Source organism: Poecilia mexicana, unplaced genomic scaffold (genome assembly GCF_051168715.1).
Source record: "Poecilia mexicana isolate PSO_F unplaced genomic scaffold, ASM5116871v1 scaffold_9, whole genome shotgun sequence".
Classification (NCBI taxonomy): domain Eukaryota; kingdom Metazoa; phylum Chordata; class Actinopteri; order Cyprinodontiformes; family Poeciliidae; genus Poecilia; species Poecilia mexicana.
The window spans coordinates 11,051,325-11,077,907 of NW_028263378.1; the positions used below are offsets into that span (position 1 = coordinate 11,051,325).

Below are 26,583 nucleotides of genomic sequence, written 5' to 3' on the forward strand. Positions count from 1 at the left end.
TGCACCAACAGGAGACGCTGACATCTCGTACATACTGTTTGTACATCTGTGTTTTGTGCGTTCGCCGGCTCACGTGGATGCAGCTATTGAGCCATTTAACACAAACGGACTTCCTGAAAGTAGCGCCCAGGTGTCTGTGTAATCTTTGAAATACGCCAGTATTTATACATGTATATTGAAAATATAAATTAAATATGATCATTTGTGCTTTTATAGAAAAAAGGAATGCCGTGAAAGTGGATGAATATTGAGTTAAATATTATGAGCCGTTGCACCTTCCATATATCCCTCCGCTGGTTTTTGTCCCCTTTCAGACTGTTTTGGTCTTTTCGCTGTTAGCAACGGAAAGGACCCGAGCTAGCTGTGAAACTCTAATTTGAGATAATCCATTTTTTTCTTAGGATTTTATATCACATTGACAAGCGGTGTGACGCTCGTGTTATTTTGAAAGATCCACTGAAGCGTGTTGTTTTTTTAAAATAGTTTTTTCCCCCCTCAGTTTTAATAAGATTTGTAGAGATTGCTAATTGGGCTAGCAGCTGTTAACCAGCTAGCCTGCTAGTAGCACGTTAGCGAACAGTCACACAACCACACGCCGCTTCGTTGTCAAGAAGTTTCTGCTCTACAACCTATCGCTTTTAAAGACGCCGTCTTTTATGGGATCACCATGTCAATGAAGGCCGGTGGAAATCGAGGCAAGCCCGGCGGGGGCAACGCGGCTGGTGCGGCCGCCTCCGGTGCTGGAGGAAGCGGCGGGGGAAGACAGAATCTGGGCAGGTCTGTGAGTTCCTAAACTTAGCCAAGTAAAAAACGCAGTGAACAGATGTGTTGTGGTCGGCATTTCGTGTTGTGGACACAAATACGTCTAGAAGTGGTAGTTTGAAGAGATGACACTCCCGTTAAGTGGTCCAAAATTAGTACGCGTGTTCTGCGGGCCGTGAGACGTTATGCAGCTTCGCTAGTGAGGCCTGTTCTCCTGCCTGCCTGCACGGTCCAGTAATGTTGCAACTTAAGGGCAACATTTCACCCGCTGCTTGTTATTAAATCACTCGCCGTTGTCATTTATTATTCAATTAAATAGCCGAAAGAATAAAAATATTAACCACGATTTTATATTCGTTGTTTCATTTTTTCATTTTTTTTTCTCTTCCCTTTAGTAATGACGGTGTTCGAAGTTGCTAATATCAGTTTACTATATGAGCCTGGTGCCGATTTGGTTGGAGTTAATTAGCCCATGTTTGTAATTCCGCACACTTGCGGTGTTGTAGCGGCTGCCCGAGTAGAGGCCAGCTTCCCCAACCAGCTGCGTTTATCCCAATTCGGCTGACTCCTACGTTACCGCAACATCACTGCAACGGGATTGACACATAAATGACATAAAGCGTGTACTGTGCAGGGAGGAGCGGGTGGTCATTATGCTGACCGGCTGCCAACCTTGATGTCGCTTTTCGTGGGAAATTAGTGTCCTTGAAGCATGACTTTCTGCCCACGTGTTGTCCCGTGACGAAGCTTACACACAACACATGGATGTTGATATTTTTGTTTTTGTCGTTTAATTTCGGTGGGCGTCTGTTTTCACCGGTCAGCGGGGCCACTACCCATTTATGGCGCAGGCTTGGTTCACTGTAACGCAGGGTTGAGCTAGAGTGAGATGCATTCATACCTATCCAGTATATTTCCATCTTTTACTCAAAATCATGTGGCGAATCACCACCATTACTACTACTATGCAAGGGGTATGTGTGATGTTTTTTTGTTTTGTTTTTTTTGTTCCTTACAACAAACCAAATGTGACCACCAAAGGTGCATTTTAGAACAAAAAGTAAAATATTTCTCATCAGCAAAATTCAGTTTGATCCACATACACATGCCATTTTATTAGGTAAAGGGTTTTTATAAATAAAAAAAACCCTTTTTTTATTAAAAGATACAACAAGGTGATGGAATCGTTTCTCAGAAATGATCATAATGTATTTTCATGGCGTTTGCAGTAAATCTGGACACTGACATCTCAATGAATCAGGCAGTGTTTTTCAAGTCCGTTATGGTTTTGATTAGCCTGTCTGAATCGTAGCTCCAGTTTTTTGTCCTTGACTGACAGGGGAAACATTCGGTGTGGTCTTATGTTGCTGCTTTAAGGTTTGACATGTTGTTTGTTCAGCGATGCCACTGTTGTTTTACGATTATCTCAAACCTCTCTTCCCATTCCATTCAGCTATCACTTGTGGGATATGTTCTCTTTTTCTTGCTGCTCTCTGTAATCCGGAGCAATGTTTGCGTGTGAAAATCTAAGTAGAAACACTCACACCAGCTCAACTGGCCACTGCATTTAGAAATTCATTAATTTTCCCTTTCTTCCCATTCTGATGTTCTGTTTGAACTCCAGCACATTGTCTGCACTCCAGCGAGACCCCTAAAGACAATTGGTTGCTGTCATTAGTTTGGCTGATTAACTATTTGTGCTAACAAGCAATTCAGCATGATTACCTAATGGTAACAATAATTCAAATGATGAGGTGTCTAACCCTATTGATTTCCGCATAACCAGAAACAAAAGAAAAGAACTGCAGTGGGAATAGGAATGTAATGAAAACTAAAATGGATGAATGTGATAGTGGCAAATTATGTTCTGCATTGGATTCTTATGTGAGAATAACATCTAAACCATCTTAAATATTCTGCAGTTAATTGTTTGAAAACCTGTGAGATCTAATAATTAATATGCTCAGTGACTAGGATTAATATTATCAGTTCAAGGTAGCGACTTTGTTTCTCTGTAATTTATGCTTAGCTATGCTGCCAAAACGTAGGATGTAAAACTTTATTTATACAATACCTTTCCAGATAAAAACCACAATGTTCTTCAGCTAACAGAGGATGAAAAATACACAAGACAAAATTTAATAAAAGTAGATTTTAAAAAATTAGATCTTTAGCTGGCCTTTTAAAGGAAACCACTGAGTGCTGATCGCAGAGGAAGGGAGTTCCAGAGTCTTGGAGTTGCAGAAAAGAAATCTGTCTCCTTTAGTTTTCGTTTTTTATGTGACACAATCACTAGGTCTTGGTTGCAGAACCTCAGGGCCCTGATGGTGGTAAGGGGACGTCACAGTTCAGAAATGTAGATCGGTTCTGTCTATGCAGAGTTTTCAAAGTCAAAATCAGGAAATTTAAATGCACAATAAACTTGGAGCTAATGAAGTTGGATTAGCAGGAGACTCATGACAACATTTTGATGATTTATTCTGGAGCCTAGCAGGAACATTTTGTGCAAACTGCAACCAGTAAAAGGAGGTTTTAGTTAGACATGTGTAAAGTATATCGCAGTAATCCAAACGAAATGACTCAAAAGCATGAATTAAGATTTCCTTCACAGGACAAGAGGTAATAGAAGTAAGTTTGGCAATTTTTCTCAAATGGTAGCAACAGGATCGAACCAGAGCTGACATGATTTTCAAGTGAAGGATCAGAAGTTATTCTGAGATTTCTTACAGAATATTTAGCTACATAATCAAGAGATCCAAGGATCAGATTTTTCTGAAGTTTTTTTTTCTTTTTTTTTTCCTTCTGGTGCAAAGACGATTATTTCAGTTTTTGTTCCCTTTCATTGAAAAAAACCGCCATCTATCCAGCTTTTAATTGAATCAAGGCATTTTATTAAAATACACAGTTGTGGAACTTCAAAATAAATATACAAGTGGATATGATCTGTATGAAAATGATGGGAGATATTCTTAAAAGATGGCAGTATGGGGCCAGCAATGGCTCCAACATGTCCACTAAAAGAGGTTGTGAAAGATTTGAGCAGATACAAATTATCAGAAAGGTAAATAGATATATTTTTTTTGCTTCAGCTTTCACTAATTTTCATGCAAGGCAACCATATTGGAATTTAATATCAGGTTTGGTTAGAAACCTCTTACTTTCCTTGGACCTGTGGCTTCATGGGTATTGTCCTGTTAATGTTTCCAACCTGAAAGTTAGAAACTTAAATTTCTGAGGAAAAATAAAATGCACAATTAAGCCATATCCTTTAACAAATTTTGCATGAGAACATTGTTTTGTTTGACACAACACAGACAATTGTCAGGATGTTGGTACTGGAAAAATCTTCATTTCCTGACGTGGTATTTGCTAAAAGAGGGGAAAGAAATTGAGGACCTTTGATATAAACCATCACCTTTTACCATTTTTGCTTACATTTTATTTAATTAACTGGAAAATCCAAAAATATCTTTGCGCTTGCCTATTGTGAACAGAGCTGCATGAAATATTGAACTGCCGTCGTTGTCGCAATAAAAGTATTTGGATCATTGCACTTGCAAATGACTGCCATGATTTGCCATAGTAAACATTGGAACTCTGTTTGGAAATAAAATATGTTTTGGATTTGCCTTGTCCTCTATGTGCACCTCTGATAAAGATCTTCATGACCGCAGGTTAAGGTGAGAGGCGGGGACAGTGCTGTGATTGAAGAGCCTGGGTCGGCATTCCAAAGCCCTGATGGGATCAAGCCGAGTGGATTGCTTTAGATGAATGAATCGTTTTCTTGATTGGAAGAATGTTGCTGTTAATCGAGGGGAATCTGACATCATATTTTTGTCTTTCAGGGGAAGACACAGTGGCAAAGCCCCGGCAGCAGTAAGTTAGGACTCTATAACTGTCACAAGTTTACTTTAAAACACTTACGCTTCATATATGTTTACCATCAGATGTTGTTTTTCCACTGATTGTTCTCCTGGCGTCTGCATTTTGGTCAGAACCAGATGTCCACAAGGTGATTTCTGCTCACAATGTTTCTGCTCTTCAGGTTCTTTTCAATGGTGTATATGCAAACATGAGGATGGTCCATGTCTTGACTTCAGTGGTGGTAAGCTTTACTTCTTGTCTCTCTCAAATTTAAAGGCCATCTTTGTAATTCTTGTCTTGATTATTAATGGATGCCTGAACAGAAGCAGCAAAGGTACAAATGAAAATCTATAGGGCTCATTCTTACTGTAAATGACTAGTGTCAGCAAAACTGCTCTTTCTCTTTTACCACATGCTGTTAGTTGAGAATGTCTACACTGCAGTAAACAACACTTAGAACAGCTTGTACCATAAGGAAGGCAGATCAATCATTTGGCTTCCAGCAGATGGGCTTGTTGAACTTGTTATTTCAAAGTGTACGCTCACATCGGCTCTCTGAGTGAATAAGTCTTTCATATGGTGACCACTGACCGGCTCATCTGTTCACAGGGGACCAAGTGTGAGCTGAAAGTAAAAAATGGAGCTGTATATGAAGGAGTATTCAAGACGTATGGTCCTGAGGTAAGGGAAGCTGATGTCTAATATCATATTTTTAATGATGCTGTGGTATTATTGGCATCTGATGGTATCCAGATAGGAAATGGGCAGAGAGACGAAGGGGCAGCAAACCTCTATAGTTCAGGAATTGAACTCCAGATGGTCTAGAACAATGAGGTCGCTGCATTTATATCCATCTGTATTGCTTTTTATAATAACTAATCTAGTCACCGTCTCTGTAGCTGGAAAAATGTTTCAAACTTAGGGAGGGAGGGACACCATCTTGTCAGCGCTCAAAATCAGTCTCACCCCCTGAGGTGGTTTCCATCTTATGTTTAAGAATAGAGAGGAATCCGGTTCCTCATGCTTTCTTTTAAGGAAAAAAATCAGTCTGTGGGGAAGCATTTAATATGTATACTCAACTTTGTTGATTTGTTTCACAGCACTTGCAAGATTGCACATGTGACTATTTATTTTTACAATATCTCCCACTTATCTCTTTGACCTGTTGTGGCTTTTTCTCCTTGTGGAGAGCGTTAGTGACTGTCTTCTGGACAGCTCCTGATAGCATATTTCAAAACATTTCCACTCTATCGTATTTCTGTACTGAAAATCCAAAAGAGATAAGTGGGAGATATTGTAAAAATAAATAGTCACATGTGCAATCTTGCAAGTGGTGTGAAACAAATCAACAAAGTTGAGTATATATATTAAATGCTTCCCCACAGACTGATTTTTTTCCTTAAAAGAAAGCATGAGGAACCGGATTCCTCTCTATTCTTAAACATAAGATGGAAACCACCTCAGGGGGTGAGACTGATTTTGAGACTGTAGAAGATAGCTGTGTGCGAGGATTAAGTGGAAAGTTGAGTGGAAGGACAAAATGTCTTAGAAATATTGTGCACAATTAACAGCAGGTAAGGGGTTGCAAAGTGAAAGGAGTTTTGGGGAGATTCAGAAGAGCCACCGCACACGGACATATCAGGACATTTTTCTACATCTGTGGCATTCAGTTGTATCCAGAGGAGATGACTGTTGTGATTAAAGCACCCAGAGCTTAATGCAGTATTGTGCAGTGCATGGGTAAACTTTTTAGTCTTGAGACTTTATTTTATTCAAGTTGTGTAATATTCTTAATTTCTGAAAATGTCTTTTTATTAGCTGTAAGTGAGAATAGTTGATTAAAAGACATGAATCAGCAGCTTGAATGCTGAATTGAATTCCTGAAATCAATACCTTTCTGTATTATTCTAATATAAGGAAATGCACCTCTTTTTGTGCCTTTTCGGTTGGTGCTATTGCCTTTAACTTTATTTCTGATTCGTATTAACCTGCCTTTCTCCTGCAGTGTGACCTGGTGTTGGACGCAGCCCACAGAAAGAGCCCAGAGCCGAGTTTAGGCCCCAGGAAAGAAGATATAGTAGAAAGCATCATTTTTAAGGCTTCTGATGTCGTAGTGGTGACGTTCAAAGACGTGGACCCGAATTTCGCCAGAAAAGGTACCAAAGGCTTTTGTGCTGATTGAATTCACATTCATTATTAATCAAGCAGCAGACGATTTGGAGAGCTAATGATATTGTATTTGCCAAGTGATCATAAAACATGTAACTGGCCATCATTGCACATGTGCAGTAGGTTGATTGTTTTCCGTCTTCACGGCCCTGAAGTGACTTTGTCATGAGTTACATCTTGTGTTTCTGGCCGGCTGTGGCAAACCGATTTGATCTATTGATTTTTCTGAAGGTGGCTGAAGTGCAGGAAGGACACTTCAGGTTGAACGAGTCTGCTTCTTGATGTTTAACAATAAATTCATTAGATGTTTTTAATTTTAAAAAAGCCCATGAAAATTATGTTTTAGGGTAAATACTGTTGTCAGTTACAAACGGATAACAAAAGGAGAAGGAAAAGAACATTTTGATTTAAAGTTTTGACCCATTTGATGAAGATCTTGCATGTTGGTCAGGAAACTGTTAGTATTTTTGTTCTTCATTCTGTCTGTCCGTCCATTCTCTGACTCTCTCATTTGTGTGTCTCTTCTTTCCAATGGTCTAGTCTCTTCCGACACAGGTAATAAAGAACTTTAATTTTCTCAGATTTTTTTTTTAATTTTTACATGAATATACACATTTGGATCAGAATATGGGAGCATAGTTCTGCACAGTTTGGGTTCATGCTACTACTAGTTTCTGCTGATCAAGAATCTGATGCATGGCATTGGCCACATGCTTGTGTTTGGGTTTACTGGTGAGAGGGAGAATGTGTGCAGGGTGCTGTAAATAGTGAAAATATTTAATGTAAATAAATCATTTTGCTTTTGAATTTAGTGGCATGCATGTTGTGGATGTTATTTTCATCTACCGCACGATTGTTAAAGTTGTCACTCTTCTGCAGCACTTTATTTTAAGCTGACCAGTGTAGAGCTCAGGTTGAAAACACACAGTATGATTGGATTGAAAGCAACAGATTCAATGTTCAGCTCTTTATTTTGTTTCTGATTATTTTTTATTTGAAGAAATGCAGCCTTGCCTGAATGTGTGATTTGTCTTCAACCTGAAGATCATATAATTAACTACAGTCTAAATTATCTGCATGTTCCTCGACACTTCTCACATTCTCTATTTGCAAATTATGATCATTACTTTAAAAAAACGTATTCACACCTCGTGACTGTTTTCACATTTTCACAGTGAATTTTATTGAGATTTTTTGTCATAGGCCAACAAAAGTAACGCACTGCTGGAAAGTAAAAAGAAAATGGTTTTCACAATGTTTTACAATCAGAAATCTCTGGAAAGTGGCATTTATTAAGATTTAATCCATGGATGTTTCACTCCATCCTTATTCCCATCAACTCTGACCAGCTTTGCTGTTGCTGCTGAAGAAAAGTATCCCCACAGCATGATGCTTTCACTACCATGTTTCACTATAACTTACGTTCCGGGTGACATGCTGTGCTGCCATCACCCCGAAGCGCTTTCTTCATCCTGTTTGAGGTGTCTCTGATGTGGCTTGTGGCCAGCTTTTAAACCCATGAGTCATTTTCATTCCTCTTCACAATGATTCGCCACTTTATTTTGGTCTGTCGGATAAACGCCCAATAAAATAAATTTAAGTTTGTGGCTTTAACATGAAAAAACGTAAAAGTTCAAGAGGCATGAATACTTTCACAAGGTATTGTATATCTGATGCACAATAAAATTATATGAGCAATGGATACTGTAGTATAGTCCAAGCTTGTTAACTCATTGTGTGTACAGTATTTGCCTCTAATTTTGCATTTATCAGAAGTTTTTGGATTGTTTTTAAATAATATTGAGTTGAGTTGGGAGATCAAAGCTTAATTTATGGGAGTTCATGTGATCAATATGCTTTTGTCTCTGATTGGAGAATAAGAATATAGGGCCAGACTTGGGCTAACATAAGACTAGTTTTTGTTTCAAACATATTTTGTCTTTGAGGATGCTTGTCTTGAATGTTACTGGGCTGTAATAATAAGGTCAAGCAGTGCTGATGTGCTGAGTTAATTGAATTTTCATTTATGTATTTAATAAGCTAATGTTTTGCTACAATAATGGCCTACACAGCGAGATAAGACGCACTGTTGGGTTGGCTGTGCTGCATTTTTGCAGAGTCAACTAAAGACTTTGCTCAGCTTCTTTTAAAAGGATATGTGTGATTATGAATAAATTAGAATATCATTGACATGTATTTAGTTTCGGTATTTCAGTTCAAAAAGTTAAAGCGGTATTTTATGTAGATTTGTTACACACAGAGATCTATCTCATGTTTTAAATGTAGAATATAACTAGTAATTGTTTTTAATAAGGAAATCTGCATGTACTGCACTGTATGTGAACTCAACACTTGGTCGAGGCTCCTTTTGCATGAGTGAATGCATCAGTGTTGCATGTCATGGAGGCCGTCGGCATGTGGTTTGTGAAGCTCAGCTAGCTTTTAGGTTCTCATCTCTCTTTGACAAACACAGTTATTCCCTGTCGGTTTCACTTTTTGAATTTAATTACTGTAATAAACATTTTGACGATATTCAAATTTTTTTGGCTAATTTATTTTGACCTCTATGCCCCCATTTGTGTTGTTGCTGTGAGGGATTATGACTGAGGCGCTGAAGGCATGAGCTCTTTCCTGCTTATACAACATGACTGCAGCCATGTGATTGCACACTATCATGAACTTTGCACTCTGTAGGGCTGCTGAGAAGAGTAAGGAAGACTAGATAAACCACTCATGTTATTTACCAGAGCTATCGATTTTCTGTAGTAGACTAATTTAGTGGGTCAACATTATGACCTAATCGCACTGAGATGAACTGCAAATCCAACTTGTATTTCAGAGCCATTTGTGTGTGTGTGTGTGTGTGTTTGTGTGTGAGATATTCCACATGCGTTATTATATGATCTTTTTGTGATGTAGACAACTTCACAGATGCAGCAGTGAGCGGTCGAATTAATGGTGAGCATAAGGAGAAAGATCTGGAGCCGTGGGACGGAGGAGACACTCACAACTCTGACAGCCTCGAGTCCCTGGACACAGATGTGGTGAGATCAATCACGCAAACGCATCAGACATGTTGATGTCAGCTTGTCATAAATGGGGTAGCGTTCACACAGGAGTGTACACGATTGTCCTTTGTTAAAAAGCTCAGATGACAAATTTGCCTCGCTTTCCGACTTTGTCTTTGCAGTCAAACGGATGGGACCCAAACGACATGTTCAAGTACAACGAGGAGAAGTATGGAGTGTTGTCTACGTATGACAGCAGCCTGTCCACATATACGTAAGCAGCATTCTGTTTTTCTTTTTTACCGACTGTTATTTATATTAAAACATCTTAGCATTTGCAATGTTTATATAAAATTGACTTTTTTGAGCTTTGTTAAAATGTAATTTCCTCATCAAAAACATTCATGAAGTATTGCTTTAGTCATTTTGGCAGCCATTTTGTGGTGGTTAAACGCTTGCGCTCACAAAGCGCTGCCTATTTCTACAAAGCTCGAGCTGAGCTTCTGCCTCACAAAGCACTCCTTCCCCGCGCCTCCTCCACTCAGCTCCTCCAGACTGTCAGCAATTGGCAAACACTTTGTGGAACTGCGTGTTTGCTAAGTTTGTCATACAAACTACTTCTCAGTTGTAAAACGGCATCATGGATGAACATTGTTGTGTTGATGTGCTATAGGCGGTGTTTCAGAAAGAATAAGAGCTTCTTAAAGAGACTGGCGTCAAATTGAGAAGCTAAATTTCTTTTATATTTTGTTTGATATGTACAGCATTTTCATAACAACTGAAAATGGCGCTATGTGCCTGGAAAATGCATAATACCGCTTGTTTAAACCAATCTTTGCGTAATAGATCTGCTGGTCATATGTTTGTTTTTAAGTATCAACCCTAAAGAGACTCCTACTCAGTTTATCATTTTTGTGATTAGACAAAAACTTAAAGTCTCACCTTGTTCAATGAGTCTTTGTCCTTCTGGACGTCGTTCTGCAGGGTCCCCTTGGAGCGTGACGACTCGGAGGAGTTTCTGAAGAGGGAGGCTCGTGCCGCCCAGCTGGCAGAGGAGATAGAGGCCAGCTCCACATATAAAGCTCGGGTGGCCCTCGAAAACGACGAGCGCTCAGAAGAGGAGAAATACACGGCTGTGGTGCGAGGGGAGAGGGAGGCTCCCACACTCAGCAGGTGAAATGAAGTTACACAAATCAAGGACTTCAAGCCTGGATACTTTTGCTGTCTTCTGTTAATTGCAGTTAGCAGCTATGAGTTTGCACCAAACTCGGATGACCATTCTGTGTTGTTCACCGACTCCCACAAATATTCATCAATATATTTGATGTGTATTTTAATGATGGAGCTTCACAAAATATAATGTTTGTTGCTGTTTCATAACTGATTACTGTATGAACTGCCTAGCTGCTGAAATGTGTCACACAAACAAACTTGACTTTTAGGAGACAGAAAATTCCAAGATTATTATAGTGTTGAACTGATCCTCATTTTGTGTTTGTGTATCTATTTAGAGAGAACAAGTACATTCCTCCGGGTCAGAGGAACAGGGAGGCGATGTCATGGGGTGCAGGACGCCAGAATTCACCTCGACTGGGTCAGACCTCAGCAGGAGCCTCGGCTTCTCGACCAGGACCTCATGACTACAGTCCCAACACCGGCCCGGACCAGAGGGTGGTGAACGGAGGTACGTTAACCAATCAGTGACAGATTACTCAGAGTTCGCAGAGTACTTTTAAGTCATCAAGCAACCTCGATCCAACTTAATTCTGACGTAGCAGGATTACAACTTTAAACTGAACTTGTTACATCAGAAATGAGTTCAAATGAATAGTAAACACTATAATGTGGACCACCAGTACTCCACTTTTGGGAGTACAGCCAATCAGCAGCAAGTAAAATGAATTTCCCTCCTAGATTGGCTGCTTTGCAAACGCCAGCCAATAGCGTGTCAAGTAGCAATGTGTACTTTAAGTTCCCTAGCTGCAGTTTTTATATATATATATATATATATATATATATATATATATATATATATATATATATTAGATATGCTCTTCAAAAAAAAGACAGGATAGCTGAGTTTTCAGCAAATAATTTGGAGTTGCGTTCCACAGAGAAATCTACAAATACTCAAAAGCAAGTAGGCTGGTGTCCCATTTAAATCATATCAAAAAAAATATAAACAGTGTTTTTGCGAGTTTCCACTGAAGGAAACTTTCCAGGAACCAGGGTTGTTTTCTGGGGTGATTAGCCTTTTTCACAAAACATTTCCATCATAAACCCGCAATAATGAGCCACTTCTGAGCTCCGCCTGCACATTAATAATTCACAACGAATTTATTCCACTGTGATTAGCCCACATTGTCTTCTTGATGCTCCAACACATGATGGGATATTTGGGATCTTAGTTACTCTCATCTAAACGCAGTGTGGTATTCTGTATGATTAGCATGTAAAGATTAAATGCTTTGCACTTTAATTATAAAAATTAACCTTTTATTTCATTGAAAGTTGCTATGATGACGAACTCTTATGATGGTTTGCAGTTGTAAGTGTGATTATCTGATGAGTAGTTTTGCCCTCTTATGAGTCGAGGAAAAAATTAGAGGAAAAACTCTGAGTGCTTCTTAAAATGCTGCCAGGACTTTAAGCCAGTAACTGACTCCTCTTTTACCAGCACATGATGAAATGTCACATTGACCTGACCAGGATTTAATTTAGTTTTTTCAGATTAAATTTTTTGCATGTTTTTGTTCGTGTAGAAAGAGTGGAAATTTCCCCTCTCATCTTGTGAACTCAATTTCTGGAATATTTTATTTGTTCCCTCAGTTAAAAATTACTTTCTGCTTTTTATTATTTGCTCCTGTTTAAATCAAACTTCCTGTTTTGCTGCTATGTTTATTAACTTCCTCTCCTCCCTGTTTGCTGCTGCACATTTGTGTTTTCTCCTACTCTTTGTTATCCTTGATCATTTGTCCTTGCCTTTTTTTAGGTTCATCCCATTGGCCCTCACCCTGTCCGTCTCCCTCTTCTCGTCCCCCCTCTCGTTACCAGTCTGGCCCCTCCTACTTGCCTCCCCGGGCAACCACGCCCACCAGGCCACCCTCCAGGCCCCCCTCTCGGCCTTCCAGACCTCCCTCTCATTCATCTCACCCCTCCTATCCCTCCTCTTCATCCTCCTTTTCTCAACATGGCCCCACGTCACCAGCCTCCACTCTGCCCAAACGCATGTCCTCAGAAGGTATCCACATAGGTTGAGCCCACCTGGGCAAAGGCATGAGATGGAGAATGAGGGGCCGACCTTGGCGTTGAATTGGATTTGAATTGTAAAAGTTGTAAAAAAAAAAAAAAAACGTTTCCTAAAGCTTAAAAAAAAAAAAAATCCTTCCATGGATAAATTTGCCCATGTGTTTTGTGGAACAGAAACATCTGGAAATTGCTTCTTCTGATTTGGGGTCTGACCTTAAACGCCCATTTTAATGGCAAGAATTTGGTTGTGACTCCTTATCAGTGTGTGAGGCAATTTCACCTCGGCATGTGGGTGCATCAAGGTCTGTGTGTGTGTGCTGTTTTTTCCGCGTCTCTGTTGTTTTAACCACATAAAGAGAACATGTGAGTGAGGCACCAAGTTTTCACAGTAAACTGAGTACATCTGTTTCAAAGTTATAAGCTTAAATATGGCTCCTTAGTATCTGTCCAAAACCAAGCAAGTCCTCTGTCACTTTAGCAGTCTGATCTCTCACTGTGGCGCGTTTCAAGTCCTCATCCCTCTAGTTTTTCTTCCTTCTGTGATTCAGTGTTGAGTTTGTGTCTGGTTCACTTGGCAAGACGAAACTCTTGAATTTGCTTGGTAACTCTGGAAAAAACACAAACAACTTATGATACTGTAAAACACCTGCTCTGAAAGAACGGTGCTGCTCTAAAGTATTCATACCCACTGAACTGGTTGTGTTACAATCACAAACTTAATTGTATTTTATTGATATGCATACATCACCCCCTTCCCCCCCTAAAAAAAAAAAAAATCTGAAAAGTGTGGCGTACGTTTGTATTCAGCCTCATCTGAGTCGATACTTTCTAGAAGCATCTGCTGCTACAAATACAGCTTCATATCGTTTCATACGCCTGAAACAATCGGAAAATGTTTCGGGGTATGAATACATTTGCTAGGCACTGCATACTTTTATGCAATCGTTGTTCATCTTCTCCCTGAACATATGAAATATTGATCCTGAGGATGAACAGTTAAACAGTTAAGGAAATGATCTTTTATTATATCGTGGTTCAGTTAACTGCACAGCTTTGTTCACATCTTCTTATCCATGGATTTGTTTGGTTTCCACTGAATTAAATGAAGCTCTTCCGTCTTCCTACCTCTGCTCCTTTCCACTGATTTATTTTCTCATCTCCCACTTCACTTATTTGGGCTTTGAAGGCTTGATGTGGTGTTTTTGTCACATGAAACTTTGTTCTTCACTAACACGCATGTCCTTGTTGTTTGATGTGATATTTACATCTGGGTTCACATTGACACAGATGAGTTTGTATTTACCGTGTGTTTGACGATTTACGGGACCTTTGTCCGCAGGTCCTCCGAGGATGTCTCCTAAATCCCAGCGAACGCCTCGTGCTCACAGAGTGCCGCCGTCACGGATCAGCTCAGTATCCACCGCAGTGGACTTGGGTTCCCACAATCCACCTGGAGATGTTTCGGCAACGCCTCCAGCCAGGAGCAACTCCTCTGGAGGTACCTGGTCTTCAGTGGTCAGTGGAGGTAGAGTGTTTTTCTTTACTTGTAGAGGTTGTTTGGATATCTTGATTCTAAGGCTGTTAAGTTTATCCTTATGCTTGGAGTAATTTTATATATATTTTTTTTTTCTGTCCTCAGTTCACAGACCTCGATCCCCACGACAGAACAATGTGGGCCGCGCCTCCCCCGGCTCTTCCTCACTCTCCTCATCCCAGACAGGAACGGCTCCTATAGAAACTGTTACGACGCTGACGTCAGCTTCCTCTCCTACTGCTGCTAGCCCCGCCCCCAACATGGTCGCCTCTCCATCAGGGGACGGTGAGATTAAATGTCAAAGTTTGAAACATTTAATTCAAAGTTGAGAGCATAATTACAGCTGGAAGCAACCAGCAACCTTGACGAACTTCTCAGTTGCTTGAAAATGAGTTCATATAGGGTTTGTTGGCGGGCCGGAGTTAGAAGGATTAGGGCCCCTGGGCTGGAGCCAGGTTTGGTGTGAGCGTAATTTTTAACTATTCAAATTACAGAACATTAGTAGATGGGTCTGAATTGGTTAGTTTAAAATGTATGTTGGACAAAAAAACATTTTGTTTTAAATTAATGCAAATCCAACAATATTAAAGCACCACAGCTGAAATGAGCCTATGAGTTTAAAATGAGGTGCAGTTTTTGTAAAACATGCATTTGGCAAAAAACCAAAATAAAGAGCCCCCTCCTAACTTTGGGTCACTGCTCCTGTAGGCCCGTTTTAAAATCTGGCTCAGGCTGTTGGAGTAAAGGGGGTTGATAACAGATGCACACCACACTTTTCAGATTATTATTTTTTTAGTGTGTGAAAAATTCGACAAGTATCAATATTTGGACAAACTTTCTCTCCTGTGTTTTTTAATCTGTATAGGTAAAGATTGTCGTGTCCAGGAGACGAGACAGTCATCTCCCTCAGCAAATAATGAGAACATTAAGTCTTTGGATAACTCCCCTAGCATCTCAAGACCAGTCTGTAAAGGTACTTCATTGTTATTAGGCATGTTTCATAGTTGGTTTTATATATTGAAAGACATTTATTTTCTGATTTATTGACATAACCTGACTCCATTTCTCTCCAGGACCTCCTTCTATGGCCCCCGACCACAGAAAACAAATAGATAATTTAAAGAAATTTAGTGTAGATTTTAGAGTAAGTATCCTTGTTAAACTCAACAGAAACCTGGTTTAAAGTCGCTTAACCAGATTGCATAATGAAAACCTGTTGCACCCGTTTCAGTTGCAGTCCAGTTCCAGTCCAGACCCCGCCTTTGACCAGATGACCAAGCCAGTCAGAGACTCATCAGACAAGCCTAAAGATCTTTCCCTTGACAAGGCCGCCGCAGCGGGCCGAGACGGCGCCGAGGACGGCGCTGCAGGGCTGGCTGCTGGCGGCTCCGGAGCCACGCCTGCATCGTCCGCCAGTAAACCCGGCAGCCCTGCAGCGCCGTCTCCATCTTCCTTAGAGCAGAAGAGAGGAGGGCAGGATGTGACATCACAAGGAGTTCAGACGACTGCCATGTCCACGCTGAGTGGACCCAAACATGAAGAGAAGGAGGAGAAGAAGGAGGCGGTACAAGAGTGAGTGGACCGGATCGATTAATCGAATTAGTTGTGATGAAGCGATTATTGAAACAATCGTCAAGTAATCGATTAATTGTTACAGACTCAAAAAAGGGGCATTCAAATCAGAAATGTACAAAAATACTAACATTTTGCACTTAAGATGAAAAACCTTCTAGGTCTGTAAATATCTTTTACACAGGACTCCTGAAGTGATGTCGTTTTAGCTTCACCTGGTTCAAATTCTTTTTAAAAGCACCTTTTGCTATCCAAATATTGATCAGTTTAATTCATAGTTTCATTTTTTATCATTTCTAACCACTCTGACCACCCTACTGCTGTCAATCAAAGTGGAAACTGGTCAGCAGACAAGATGTCTCCATTAAGTTTGATGTATTTCTGCTATGCAGAAGAAAACAAACATTTTTGACCTGACTGATCCTTTAACTTTTTGTTTTTCTGCAGTCAAGTAAGAAAATCCACCCTGAACCCAAATGCTAACGAATTCAAACCCAGGTTTAATACACAGGTCAGTATGTCTGGATGTAGCAAAGTCACCCAGTGAGTCCAGAAAAAAGCATCACAAACTGATTTCATTCTTCTGTTGTTCCATCTTTTTCTTCAGCCTAAGCCAGCCAACACCCCGACGCCTCCTCGGCCTCAGGGTCAGCCCAGCCCCTCCATCGTGGTTCAGCAGCCGCCGACCGTCTACGGCTGCTTCCCTCAGATGTATCCGCTGACGCCAGTCAGCCCCGGCGTTCAGGTGAGATGCACACCTGCATGCTAGAACTGTTCGATCTGCTTTCGTTAACTATAAATAAAAGCTACCTTAAGAGTTATCAATAGGCGCAGGTCATTTCGCTCTTTAGCCATACCTACTCTGACAACCAACAACTCAGTTATTTCCTTTGTTTTACTCACATCCTGCTGTAATAAAATGAGGTTATATGACTTCAGTAAATAATACCTACCAGCAGAAGATCATTTTTCAAAATCTGTCATGTTTTATCGGAACTGATTCAAATGGAGATCAGAACCACAGTAAATGATAATGCAGTGTGGTGCAAAAAATTTAAATTGATTTTGTGGAAAAGAATTTAATCATATGTGAGATTTTAGCATTTTTAATTGTAGCTTGTCTTGAATCTTAATTTCAATGGAAAATTTGTTAGTTTACCACCGTTTTAGTTGATTGTTCTGAAGCTGGGAGGAGTAAAGTGGGAGTATGTAAGTACAAGCTGACCAGAGGGGCAAATTGTATAAATAAATCACAGATTAATAAGAGGATTTACAGATTTAACAAAAAAAAAAAACAACTCCCCTTTGAAGTTTGTGCTCCTGTGAATCATCGCTGACACACAGATAAGTTTTGATGTTAACTTCAGGTACAAAAAAGGTCAGAAACGTGTATAAAAAAAAAAAATGTTGCAATTTTGTAATTTATTTGTACAGGTAGAGTAACATGAGTGTTGGGGTTCTTAAAACACTTTTCAGTGTTATATGTAATGCCATCTATCCTGTGTTGCTTTAAGAAAAACTTGGTGATCCAACATCAGACGAGTGCAAACAATAACAACTAAAGAGTGGTTCTTTTTCCCTTCTCTCCCCCTCCTCTTCCTCCTCCTCCTCTCTCTCGCTCCATTAGAAAAGCATAATATGGAAGGTTTGTGAATTTTTCTAAGATTTCTACTTTTTTTTTCAACACTTGTTTTTGTTCATTTTATTTAAGCCCAATCTGTACTTGGATAATTTTGCTTGCTTGTTGAATTAATGCCATCAGATGTTGGTTTGCCAACTTCTTATTGCAATTCCTTTGAGCCGCCATCACAGATGGACCTTTAACATCATCCTGTTTCTGTTGGTTTATTCTCTTAACAACAAACCCAAAACAAGAAGGTTCTCAAGCTTCTTTTTTTGCGGCACTGCACCTTACGACAGGAATGCATGTTGTATATTGTTTAGAAATAATAGCGAATAGGCTAGCATAACTGTGACACAGTTTTATAATAGAAAATGCATGTGACCCAAGGTTAGAGAGATGCATTTTTAAATGTTGAGGGGATATTTCCAAGCAGGAAAACAGGTTTTTACAAAACCTTTACATTTTAATTCAAAAAAAATTATTTATTCAGATTAATTTTCTATTTTACATTTGCTTGAAAACATTAAGTGTAAACTTTTTTTTTCTTCTCCAATCGCCTCCCTCCTTCCAGTCTCCAGCTGTGTATCAGGTCCAAATGCCTCACATGGCAGTGAGCCAGTCGAAACCTTACAGACCAGGTAAAGGTGAGAATAATCCCTGCTTTCTTTGCTGTTCCCTTATTTTTTAACCACTTCCTGCTCTTACAAATTCGTTGTATAATGCAAGTATCAGTCTTTGTTCCATTAATTTGTGTCTCCAGCCAGCATTATCTAAACATTGTGAAATGAGCATTTTCCACTTTTTAAATAACAGATTTTATTCCTAATACATGGAAACAGTTGAGCAACTTCTGACATTTTTATTTCAATTAGTATATTTTTTTGTTTATGCCGGACCTTAGTTAACCTTAATTAATTGAGGTTATATTTTCTTGGGTATTTCTAAAATGTTTCCTCATAATTTTTAAAGCATTAATAGTAACATCCTGCAGTAGGAAATTAGAATGTTTTCACACCTGATAGTCCGATGGACTCGGGGATCAGAATTTCAACATTTGTTACGTTTTCATCTGGTGCGGTTTGCTTTCACACTGCAGTGCCAAACTAATTGAAAAATCTGTTCAATTCCTTCACCTGTGGTGGCGCTGCACCAAAACTAATGAGGGAAACGACACAAAAAGAAGACGAGTGCAACTTCCTTCTTCACAAAATGTAAACTAAAACGGAGTGGTGTCAGATTTTAGTTGTAGGATTTCTCTTTTGTCTTTGTCAAAAGACCACAAGCCATTTCTCCCTCTAGCCGTAGACTTGCATGTTTGTTTTGGCTGTATTTACCCAGAATGCCCTGCGCCGAAGTCCACTTCCTGCCTTTGTAGTGGACTTCAGTCTGCTTGGCATACACATATTCATTCGAACCGCACCAGAGTTCACTTCAACCGAACTGAGATTGAAGGCTTTTAGGCTGGCCAGAATTCACTGCTTTGGTCCGTGTGTCAGTTTGATTGCATGAATGAACTAGAGTTTTATTAAAACGAACTAAACAAGACTGGTCCCCACATGCTGATGACACTGTGACTACTAAGCTATGATCAATAAAAACATTTTTTTTTTGTTTAACTTGACTTGGTTTATAGGTCAATAATCTTTCTCTCCATGTAATCTAACTCCATGAATCTTTAGTACCCAACATGCCCCAGCAGAGGTCTGACCAGCACCACCCGCCCGGCACACCCACCATGATGCACCCAGCGACCGCAGCGGGACCGCCGATCGTAGCACCGAACCCCGCGTACTCAGCGCAGTACTTCACCTGCAGCCCGCAGCAGTTCACCAGCCAGCCGCTCGTTCAGCAGATGACGCACTACCAGTCACAGGTGCAGACTCGCACACTGAGCAGCAGCTTTTAGAGGAGGGGCTTTTCAGGGTATCGTCCGCCATTCATCACCGCTAACACTCACCCTCCAGGCACAGCACATGTTCAGTCCAGTCATGCAGAGCAGCGCCAGGATGATGGGCCCTCCTACGCACGGCCAGCCCAGCCTCGTCTCTTCTTCTACTACGCAGTACCCGGAGCAGACACACACCATGTATGGTGAGTAGCAGCTGTCAGTCTTGATATGAGCTCACTGGTAAGTAGGCATAGGTAGGAACAAAATGATTACCTTAGGTAGAAATGTCACAGTGTTATGATTACAACTCTAAAATATGTAGTTTTGCATTTTCGTTATCATGCTTTGATGTACAACCCCTGGCAAAAAGTATGGAATCACCAGTCTTGGATGAGCAGTCATTCAGACATTTCATGCTGTAAAACAAACTCGGATCAAAAACATAATACAATATTAAGGTCATTCCAAAGTGCAACTTGTTGGCTTTCAGGAACACTCAAAGAAATGAAGAGAAAACATTGTGGAAGTCAATGAATGATACTTTTATTGACCAAACACAGGGAAATAAATATGGAATCACTCAATTCTGAGGAAAAAAGTATGGAATCACTCAAATTGGAGGTAGAAAAAAGGACACACCCAGTCTATTTCCTTTCCCTAAATGGACACCTGCCCCAGATTAGATGTGCCCGTTAGTGTGCAGTTCAAAACACCTGCAGTCATGACACCTTGGAGGGCTGCTGGACGAAGTGGAGTGGCGAGAACCATGACTCCAACAAGAGAAATGTCCCTTGAAACAAAAGAGAGGATTGTGAAACTTCTTGAAGAAGGTAACCCTTCACGCATGGTTGCTAAAGATGTGGGCTGTTCACAGTCAGCTGTATCCAAGATATGGTCCAAACACAAACAGCATGGAATGGTTGTTAAAGCCAAGCGTACTGGTAGACCAAGAAAGACATTAAAGCGTCAAGACAAACAACTAAAGGTCATTTGTCTTGAAAACCAAAAAAGTACAACTAAACAGATGAAGCATAAATGGGAGGAAGCTGGAGTCAATGTATGTGACCGAACCGTAAGAAATCGCCTAAAGGAGGTGGGATTTCAATACAGGAAAGCTAAATGAAAACCAGCATTGACACCTAACCATAAAAGAACAAGATTCCGATGGGCTAAGGAGAGGCAATCATGGACTGTGGATGACTGGATGAAAGTTGTCTTCAGTGATGAGTCAAGAATCTGCAATGGACAAGGTGATGATGCTGGAACTTTTGTTTGGTGCCGTTCCAGTGAGATTTATGAAGAGGCCTGCCTGAAGAAAACAACCAAATTTCCACAGTCCTTGATGATATGGGGCTGCATGTCAGGCAAAGGCACTGGGGAGATGACTGTGGTTAATTCTTCTATCAATGCACAAGTTTACATTGACATTTTGGACAGTTTTCTCATCCCTTCAATTGAACAGATGTTTGGAGATGATGAAATGATTTTCCAAGATGACAATGCATCGTGCCATAGGGCAAAAACAGTGAAGGCATTCCTTGAAGAAAGACACATTCAGTCGATGTCATGGCCTGCAAATAGTCCAGATCTCAACCCAATAGAAAACCTGTGGTGGAGATTGAAAAAAATGTTCCACAAGAAGGGTCCAACCTGCAAAGCTGATCTGGCAACTGCTATCAAAGAGAGTAGGCACCAAATACTGTTTGTCCCTCATCAAGTCCATGCCTCAGAGACTAAAAGCTGTTATAAAAGCCAAAGATGGTGCAACTAAATACTAGTGATGTATTTTGAATGGTCTTTTGTTTATGTGTTTTTCATGATTCCATACTTTTTTCCTCAGAATTGAGTGATTCCATATTTATTTCCCTGTGTTTGGTCAATAAAAGTATCATTCACTCACTTCCACAATGTTTTCTCTTCATTTCTTTGAGTGTTCCTGAAAGCCAACAAGTTGCACTTTGGAATGACCTTAATATTGTGTCATGTTTTTGATCCGAGTTTGTTTTACAGCATGAAATGTCTGAATGACTGCTCATCCAACACTGGTGATTCCATACTTTTTGCCAGGGGTTGTATATGCACTGGTGATATTTTTGGGATGATCTTCACCCTTCGACATGACCTAAATTACAGGTGTCTTCAGTCAGAAGCTTCCTCAAATTCAGTATAACACAGACTGCTACAGGAAATCTTTCCTGCCAACAGCCATTATTATCTACAATAACTCCTTGAAGAATTTGAATCGACATGAGTTTCTGCCAGGCTGCTCTAATCGAACAATTAGGATTAACCTGAATTTAACCTTAACCTCTCCATAATCTCTATAGTGTGTCAACTTTAATTGTTCTTGGAAGTTGTTTTTAGATTATGCTGAAATTTAATTCCTCTAGCATTCAGGTTTATACTTGCATAGCACAAACAAGCTATACTGATAAAGCTGCACTAATAGGACAACAGAGTTTAATCAGGTTGTTCTCTGCGACGACAGTCCTCTTTTTATTGACCTAATATATTACGTTGGGCGTTTTTATTGGGTTTTAGATTCTGAGTCAGTGTTGACACAAAGAAGACTAAATGTATATAAATTGTTTGCATGCAGAAAAACGACAGGAATCACAAGTACGAACAAGTTTATATGAAAAGCATGTTCAGCTGAAGAGCTCCTCACTGATGCAGGTGGAGACACTCTGTATTTCCATCTTTCACTTGAAATTAATCAAATACACAATCCAAATCCAAAACACTCAGGCGGACAAATTGTGACTAGCCTCATGCTGATATTTGTTTCTCTAATTCTAGATACTAACGGCAACATTTTAATTTCATTACGGCATAAACTTCACCTCAAATTTAGTAAATAGTGACGCGTCGTCTCCTCTGGCTGCCGCCGTCCATAAGAACGATTTGCATGTCGGGTAACATTCTTCCTCTATGTTGTCTTCTGTATTCTTATGGCAGCTGACGTATTCCCAGATAGAGGGCAGGTTTGTGGACTTGCTTGAATTTGCAGAGCTAGTAGGTTTGCAGAAGTCGAGATGCTGCAGCTGCATGTCAATGTTGGAATTTGACCTGCACTTTATCTCTGACCAGACATTAAAAACTGTTATTCTGCAAGACTGGTATGACGGAAAACTTCAGTGGTTTTGAAACCGTGACTTGTCTTAATACCATTCCTGGTGTTTGGCCGGCCATTGCTTTCAAATTGTTTTATAATTTGTCTTAAACTTCTGCATATGTTTTAATTTGTTTTACTTTTGCGCAACCAGGTCGTTGTGTGTTGCAGATTTCTGCCCATGTCCCTCTTGGAACTGAAATCTTAGATCTCAATGGGGTTTTACCTGGTTAAATATAGGAAATAATACAAATAAAACAATTAATGTTTTGTTGCACTGAGAGGCAGCAGGAAGTGTTGATTCTGGTCTCTTGCTGCCTCAGTGTCTGCAGGGCCGATGCCTCAGCAGTACCCTCACCCCAGTGCCACCCTGCACCCTCACCCGCAGCACCCGCAGCCCTCTGCCACCCCTACAGGCCAAGCCCAGCAGGGCGGCCCTCCACAGCACGGGGGCCCGCCGAGCCACCCTGCAGCCAGCCCGGTCCAGCATCCTCAGCACCAGCAGGCGGCAGCAGGTGATGATCTCTCCTAATGAGCAGCTGAGTCGGTTTACACTGTGTTCACACCGCTGATGTGTTTCGCAGCAGCGGCAGCAGCGCAGGCCCTGCATCTGTCCAACGTGCCGCCCCAGCAGCAGATCTACTCGGCCTTGGCCCCGACGCCCCCCTCCATGACGCCCAACCCTCAGTCCCCCCAGGCGTCGTTCCCCTCCGCCCAGCAGACCGTCTACATCCACCCTCAGCAGGTGCAGCATGGCTACAACCCCAACCACATGGCCCACGTGCAGCAGGTGGGTCGCCGGGTCAGAACCGGGAGCTTTTCAAGCTTCTGCTGGATTTAGTGCTGATTCTGCAGGAAACCTTATTGGATGATGTTTTTTTATGTTTCTCTGACAAACGAACAAGTGTTCCTCCCTCATGCATCAGCTGGTTGCCTCCTTTAGCTGTCACTTCACTTTTCCTGTCGTTTTTCCTCTTCTCCTTTTCTGTCTCCCATCTTTCTTCCTTTTCTGTCTCTTTTTCTCTTCCTTTTGCTATTTTTTATTTCTCTTTCTCACTCTTTCTTTCTCACTATTTTTCTCTTTTCTTTGTCCTTTACTTTCTTTTGCTCTTGCTCTCTTTCTCTTCCTCACTCTTTACTTCTCCTTTTCTTGCTCTCTTTTTCTGTTTATTTTACGCTCTCTCTTTCAGCTGAGTGTTTGTTCCCTTGAGGCTTTGAGCTGGCTGTAATAAAAACCCAGTTGACATTGTGCAGCATAACTTCACTCCAGCCAGGTTTATAAATAGTGGCTTCATTCTGCTCTCTGTTAGCTGTAATTAAATTGTTTTTCGTCGACCGATCATATATTTCCTATTGATTGTGGTCACCTCTCTGCTTCCAGAAGGCAGCAGCTCTAATCGCTGCCGTCCTGAAGCTTCAGCTGTCAGTCCCCTCATTGTCCTCTCTCTCCCTCTCGCTCTTCACCTCAGGCCCATATGCAGTCCGGCATTGTGCCATCTCACCATCCGGCCCCCACCCACCCTCCAATGATGCTGATGGCCACACAGGGTCCAGGGGGTCCCCAGCCACCGATGCCCCAGACGGCTCTGAACCCCATCCCGGTGTCCTCTACTACACATTTCTCCTACTTGGCACATGCTCAAGGTAAACTCATCAACCTGCTAACAGGATTGATGTTTCCTTTATAATGTCAGCAGCATCTGCCTTCCTGCTGCTATTTTAGGTAATTAATGCTAAATGCTCACACTGGGTCAGTGTGTTTACTTCAATCTGATTTGTGAAGAAGTTTTAAACCCAACTGCATCCATACATTCAGGTTTGTGCAGATTTTATCTAATGTCAGATGTTTTCATCGTCATTTTTTTTGGCATCTTCTCAAAACGAAGACCTGGGTGGTTGTGATAAAGCTGCCAAGGTGACGAATGAAACCTGTTTTTTAAATTCTTGAAGTTTCTCCAGACTCCTCCTTCAGATTTGTTTCAGAAACACTTTTTGGCCTCCTTAGAGAGTTCAGATAATACGAGACGCTCTAGTGGAAAGAGAGACGGGCAAGTAAAGCAACCTGATCTGCTTTAATGAATTTCCACAGCCGTTATAAATCATGTGGTGCAGCTTTGTGTTGCATAGTAAAATCCTACAATAGCTTTTTAGCTTCTGTGGCTTGAAGTATTCAGATTTATTAGGATTCTGGATGATGGACCACTAAGTAAGCTTGATTGTGAAGGGAAACAAACATGTTCTTTACATTTTTTTCTTTTTACTGTGATACTTAAAATAGATTAGAAATATCTATTTCAATAAATGCTTTTTTATACTTCAAAACTTAAGAATAAAAGTGAAGAGTAATTGATTAGTAATTAGTTAGTTTTTGCTTTATTTTCAGCCATGCAAAGTAGATAAAAAAAATGTATACATCCCACTAATACAGAAATATATGCAGTAATGTACATATAGTAAGAACAAGACATTGTCTGAGTCATTAAAGTCATGTTTTACATAATAATGCTATTTAGTCAAGAATGTACTTGTCTTGAAAATGTGAAATGTTTCATTTCTTATGTTTGTACACCCCAATTTTTTTTCAATACTTCAAACTTGAGACTAAAATTGTTTGTAAAAAACAAAGTTATTTTTTTTCTCTAACATTTTTTTTTTTTACATATTTATTTTACCATCTTAAGCAGCTCCTATGGGACAGGACATTTTTTTCATACGTTTACTCACTCAATCGTCAAAGTGATTGATTACTCGATTACTAACAATTGTTTACAACAAACCTACAACAAATCTCAAAAGGCCTCACTGAACACTGTTGCTCCATAGTTTTCATGTGTTGGAATGGCCTAGTCAAAGTTCAGACCATATGAGTTGTTCAAGATGATCAGATTCTTTCATCCAGCTTGACTGTATTCTCTACTTATGTTGGTTCATCACTAACTGTAAACATTCCCATGGGTGTAAATACTTTTTCCAGTCTCTGTTATGAGATGAGCGTGGTTCTGAAAGGTGGAGGATTGTTCTGCCAGGCCGAATCGGGTCATTGTTTCTGTCCATGTCTCCATCCCTGACTCCATCTTTGTGTGTCTTCCCTGCAGTGCAGCCTCATCATCAGCAGCAGCTGTAGATAGAGGGCGCCGGCGAGCCGAGGGACCGCTCTGCTTCACGCTTCTCAACCAGAACCTCCATAACAAGGCAGAACGAGAGACCTCCCTCCCTCCCTCTTTTTCTCCCTCTCTCCTCTTCCTCCACCCGACATGCTTCACATCAGCGTTTCTCTCCCCTCCCTCCCTCCTCCCCTCCCAGTCAGACTAGGCAATAAGTGAATGTTAACAGGTTGATGCAGTGTTTTAACGAGAGGTTTAACGGACAAGACGTCTCCTGTTTGGACCCTGATCCTGCGTAGTATGAGGGGTCGGCTGAAGGAGTTAGAGCGTTGCTAGGAACTGGAACTGGTATTCTGTCTGCACCTTGTTATGGAAAAGAAATCTTCCAACCTCTAGACAGTATTAATATTACTGTTTATTGCTGCTAAGTGCTGCGTTTGTTTCCAGACTACAAGACAAGTTTCTAACCAAACTAAAAACCGGAAAAATGACCAGAAACGTCCAGTGAGGGGAATTAAAAATAAATAATAATAATAATAATAAAGCAGCCAAGAGGACAGGAGAAATGTTATTTATAAAACAATAACGGCTGAGGTGATCAGATCCCACTTCTCACCTGACCCTTATGTAACTTTTAAGTTAAAACTTTTACTTTGTAGATAATATAAATAATTTAAAAAATGAGCAAAAAAACTTA

The 26,583-nt window shown here is 40.5% G+C and overlaps 1 protein-coding gene across 7 annotated transcripts; it reads left to right on the forward strand.

The window, feature by feature from the left end:
* Positions 1-272: 272 nt before the first annotated feature.
* On the forward strand, positions 273-26,033 carry atxn2 (ataxin 2). Of its 7 annotated transcripts, none has more exons than XM_088008787.1 (26): positions 273-777; positions 4,608-4,638; positions 4,808-4,867; positions 5,236-5,307; positions 6,632-6,782; positions 7,336-7,350; positions 9,715-9,839; positions 9,986-10,077; positions 10,788-10,976; positions 11,315-11,487; positions 12,796-13,044; positions 14,392-14,577; positions 14,692-14,871; positions 15,452-15,559; positions 15,660-15,730; positions 15,818-16,158; positions 16,606-16,669; positions 16,766-16,903; positions 17,786-17,803; positions 18,354-18,420; positions 19,462-19,655; positions 19,747-19,873; positions 23,106-23,297; positions 23,367-23,572; positions 24,252-24,426; positions 25,878-26,033. In XM_088008787.1, the coding sequence occupies exons 1-26, from the start codon at positions 668-670 to the stop codon at positions 25,904-25,906; spliced, it is 3,363 nt and encodes a 1,120-aa protein (XP_087864913.1). In that variant the 5' UTR covers positions 273-667; the 3' UTR covers positions 25,907-26,033. The 7 variants fall into 7 exon arrangements, with proteins under 7 accessions (XP_087864913.1, XP_014854045.2, XP_087864914.1 ...); XM_014998559.2 differs by having other exon boundaries at positions 276-777; positions 18,354-18,426; XM_088008788.1 differs by lacking the exon at positions 7,336-7,350 and having other exon boundaries at positions 276-777; positions 18,354-18,426.
* Positions 26,034-26,583: the final 550 nt, after the last annotated feature.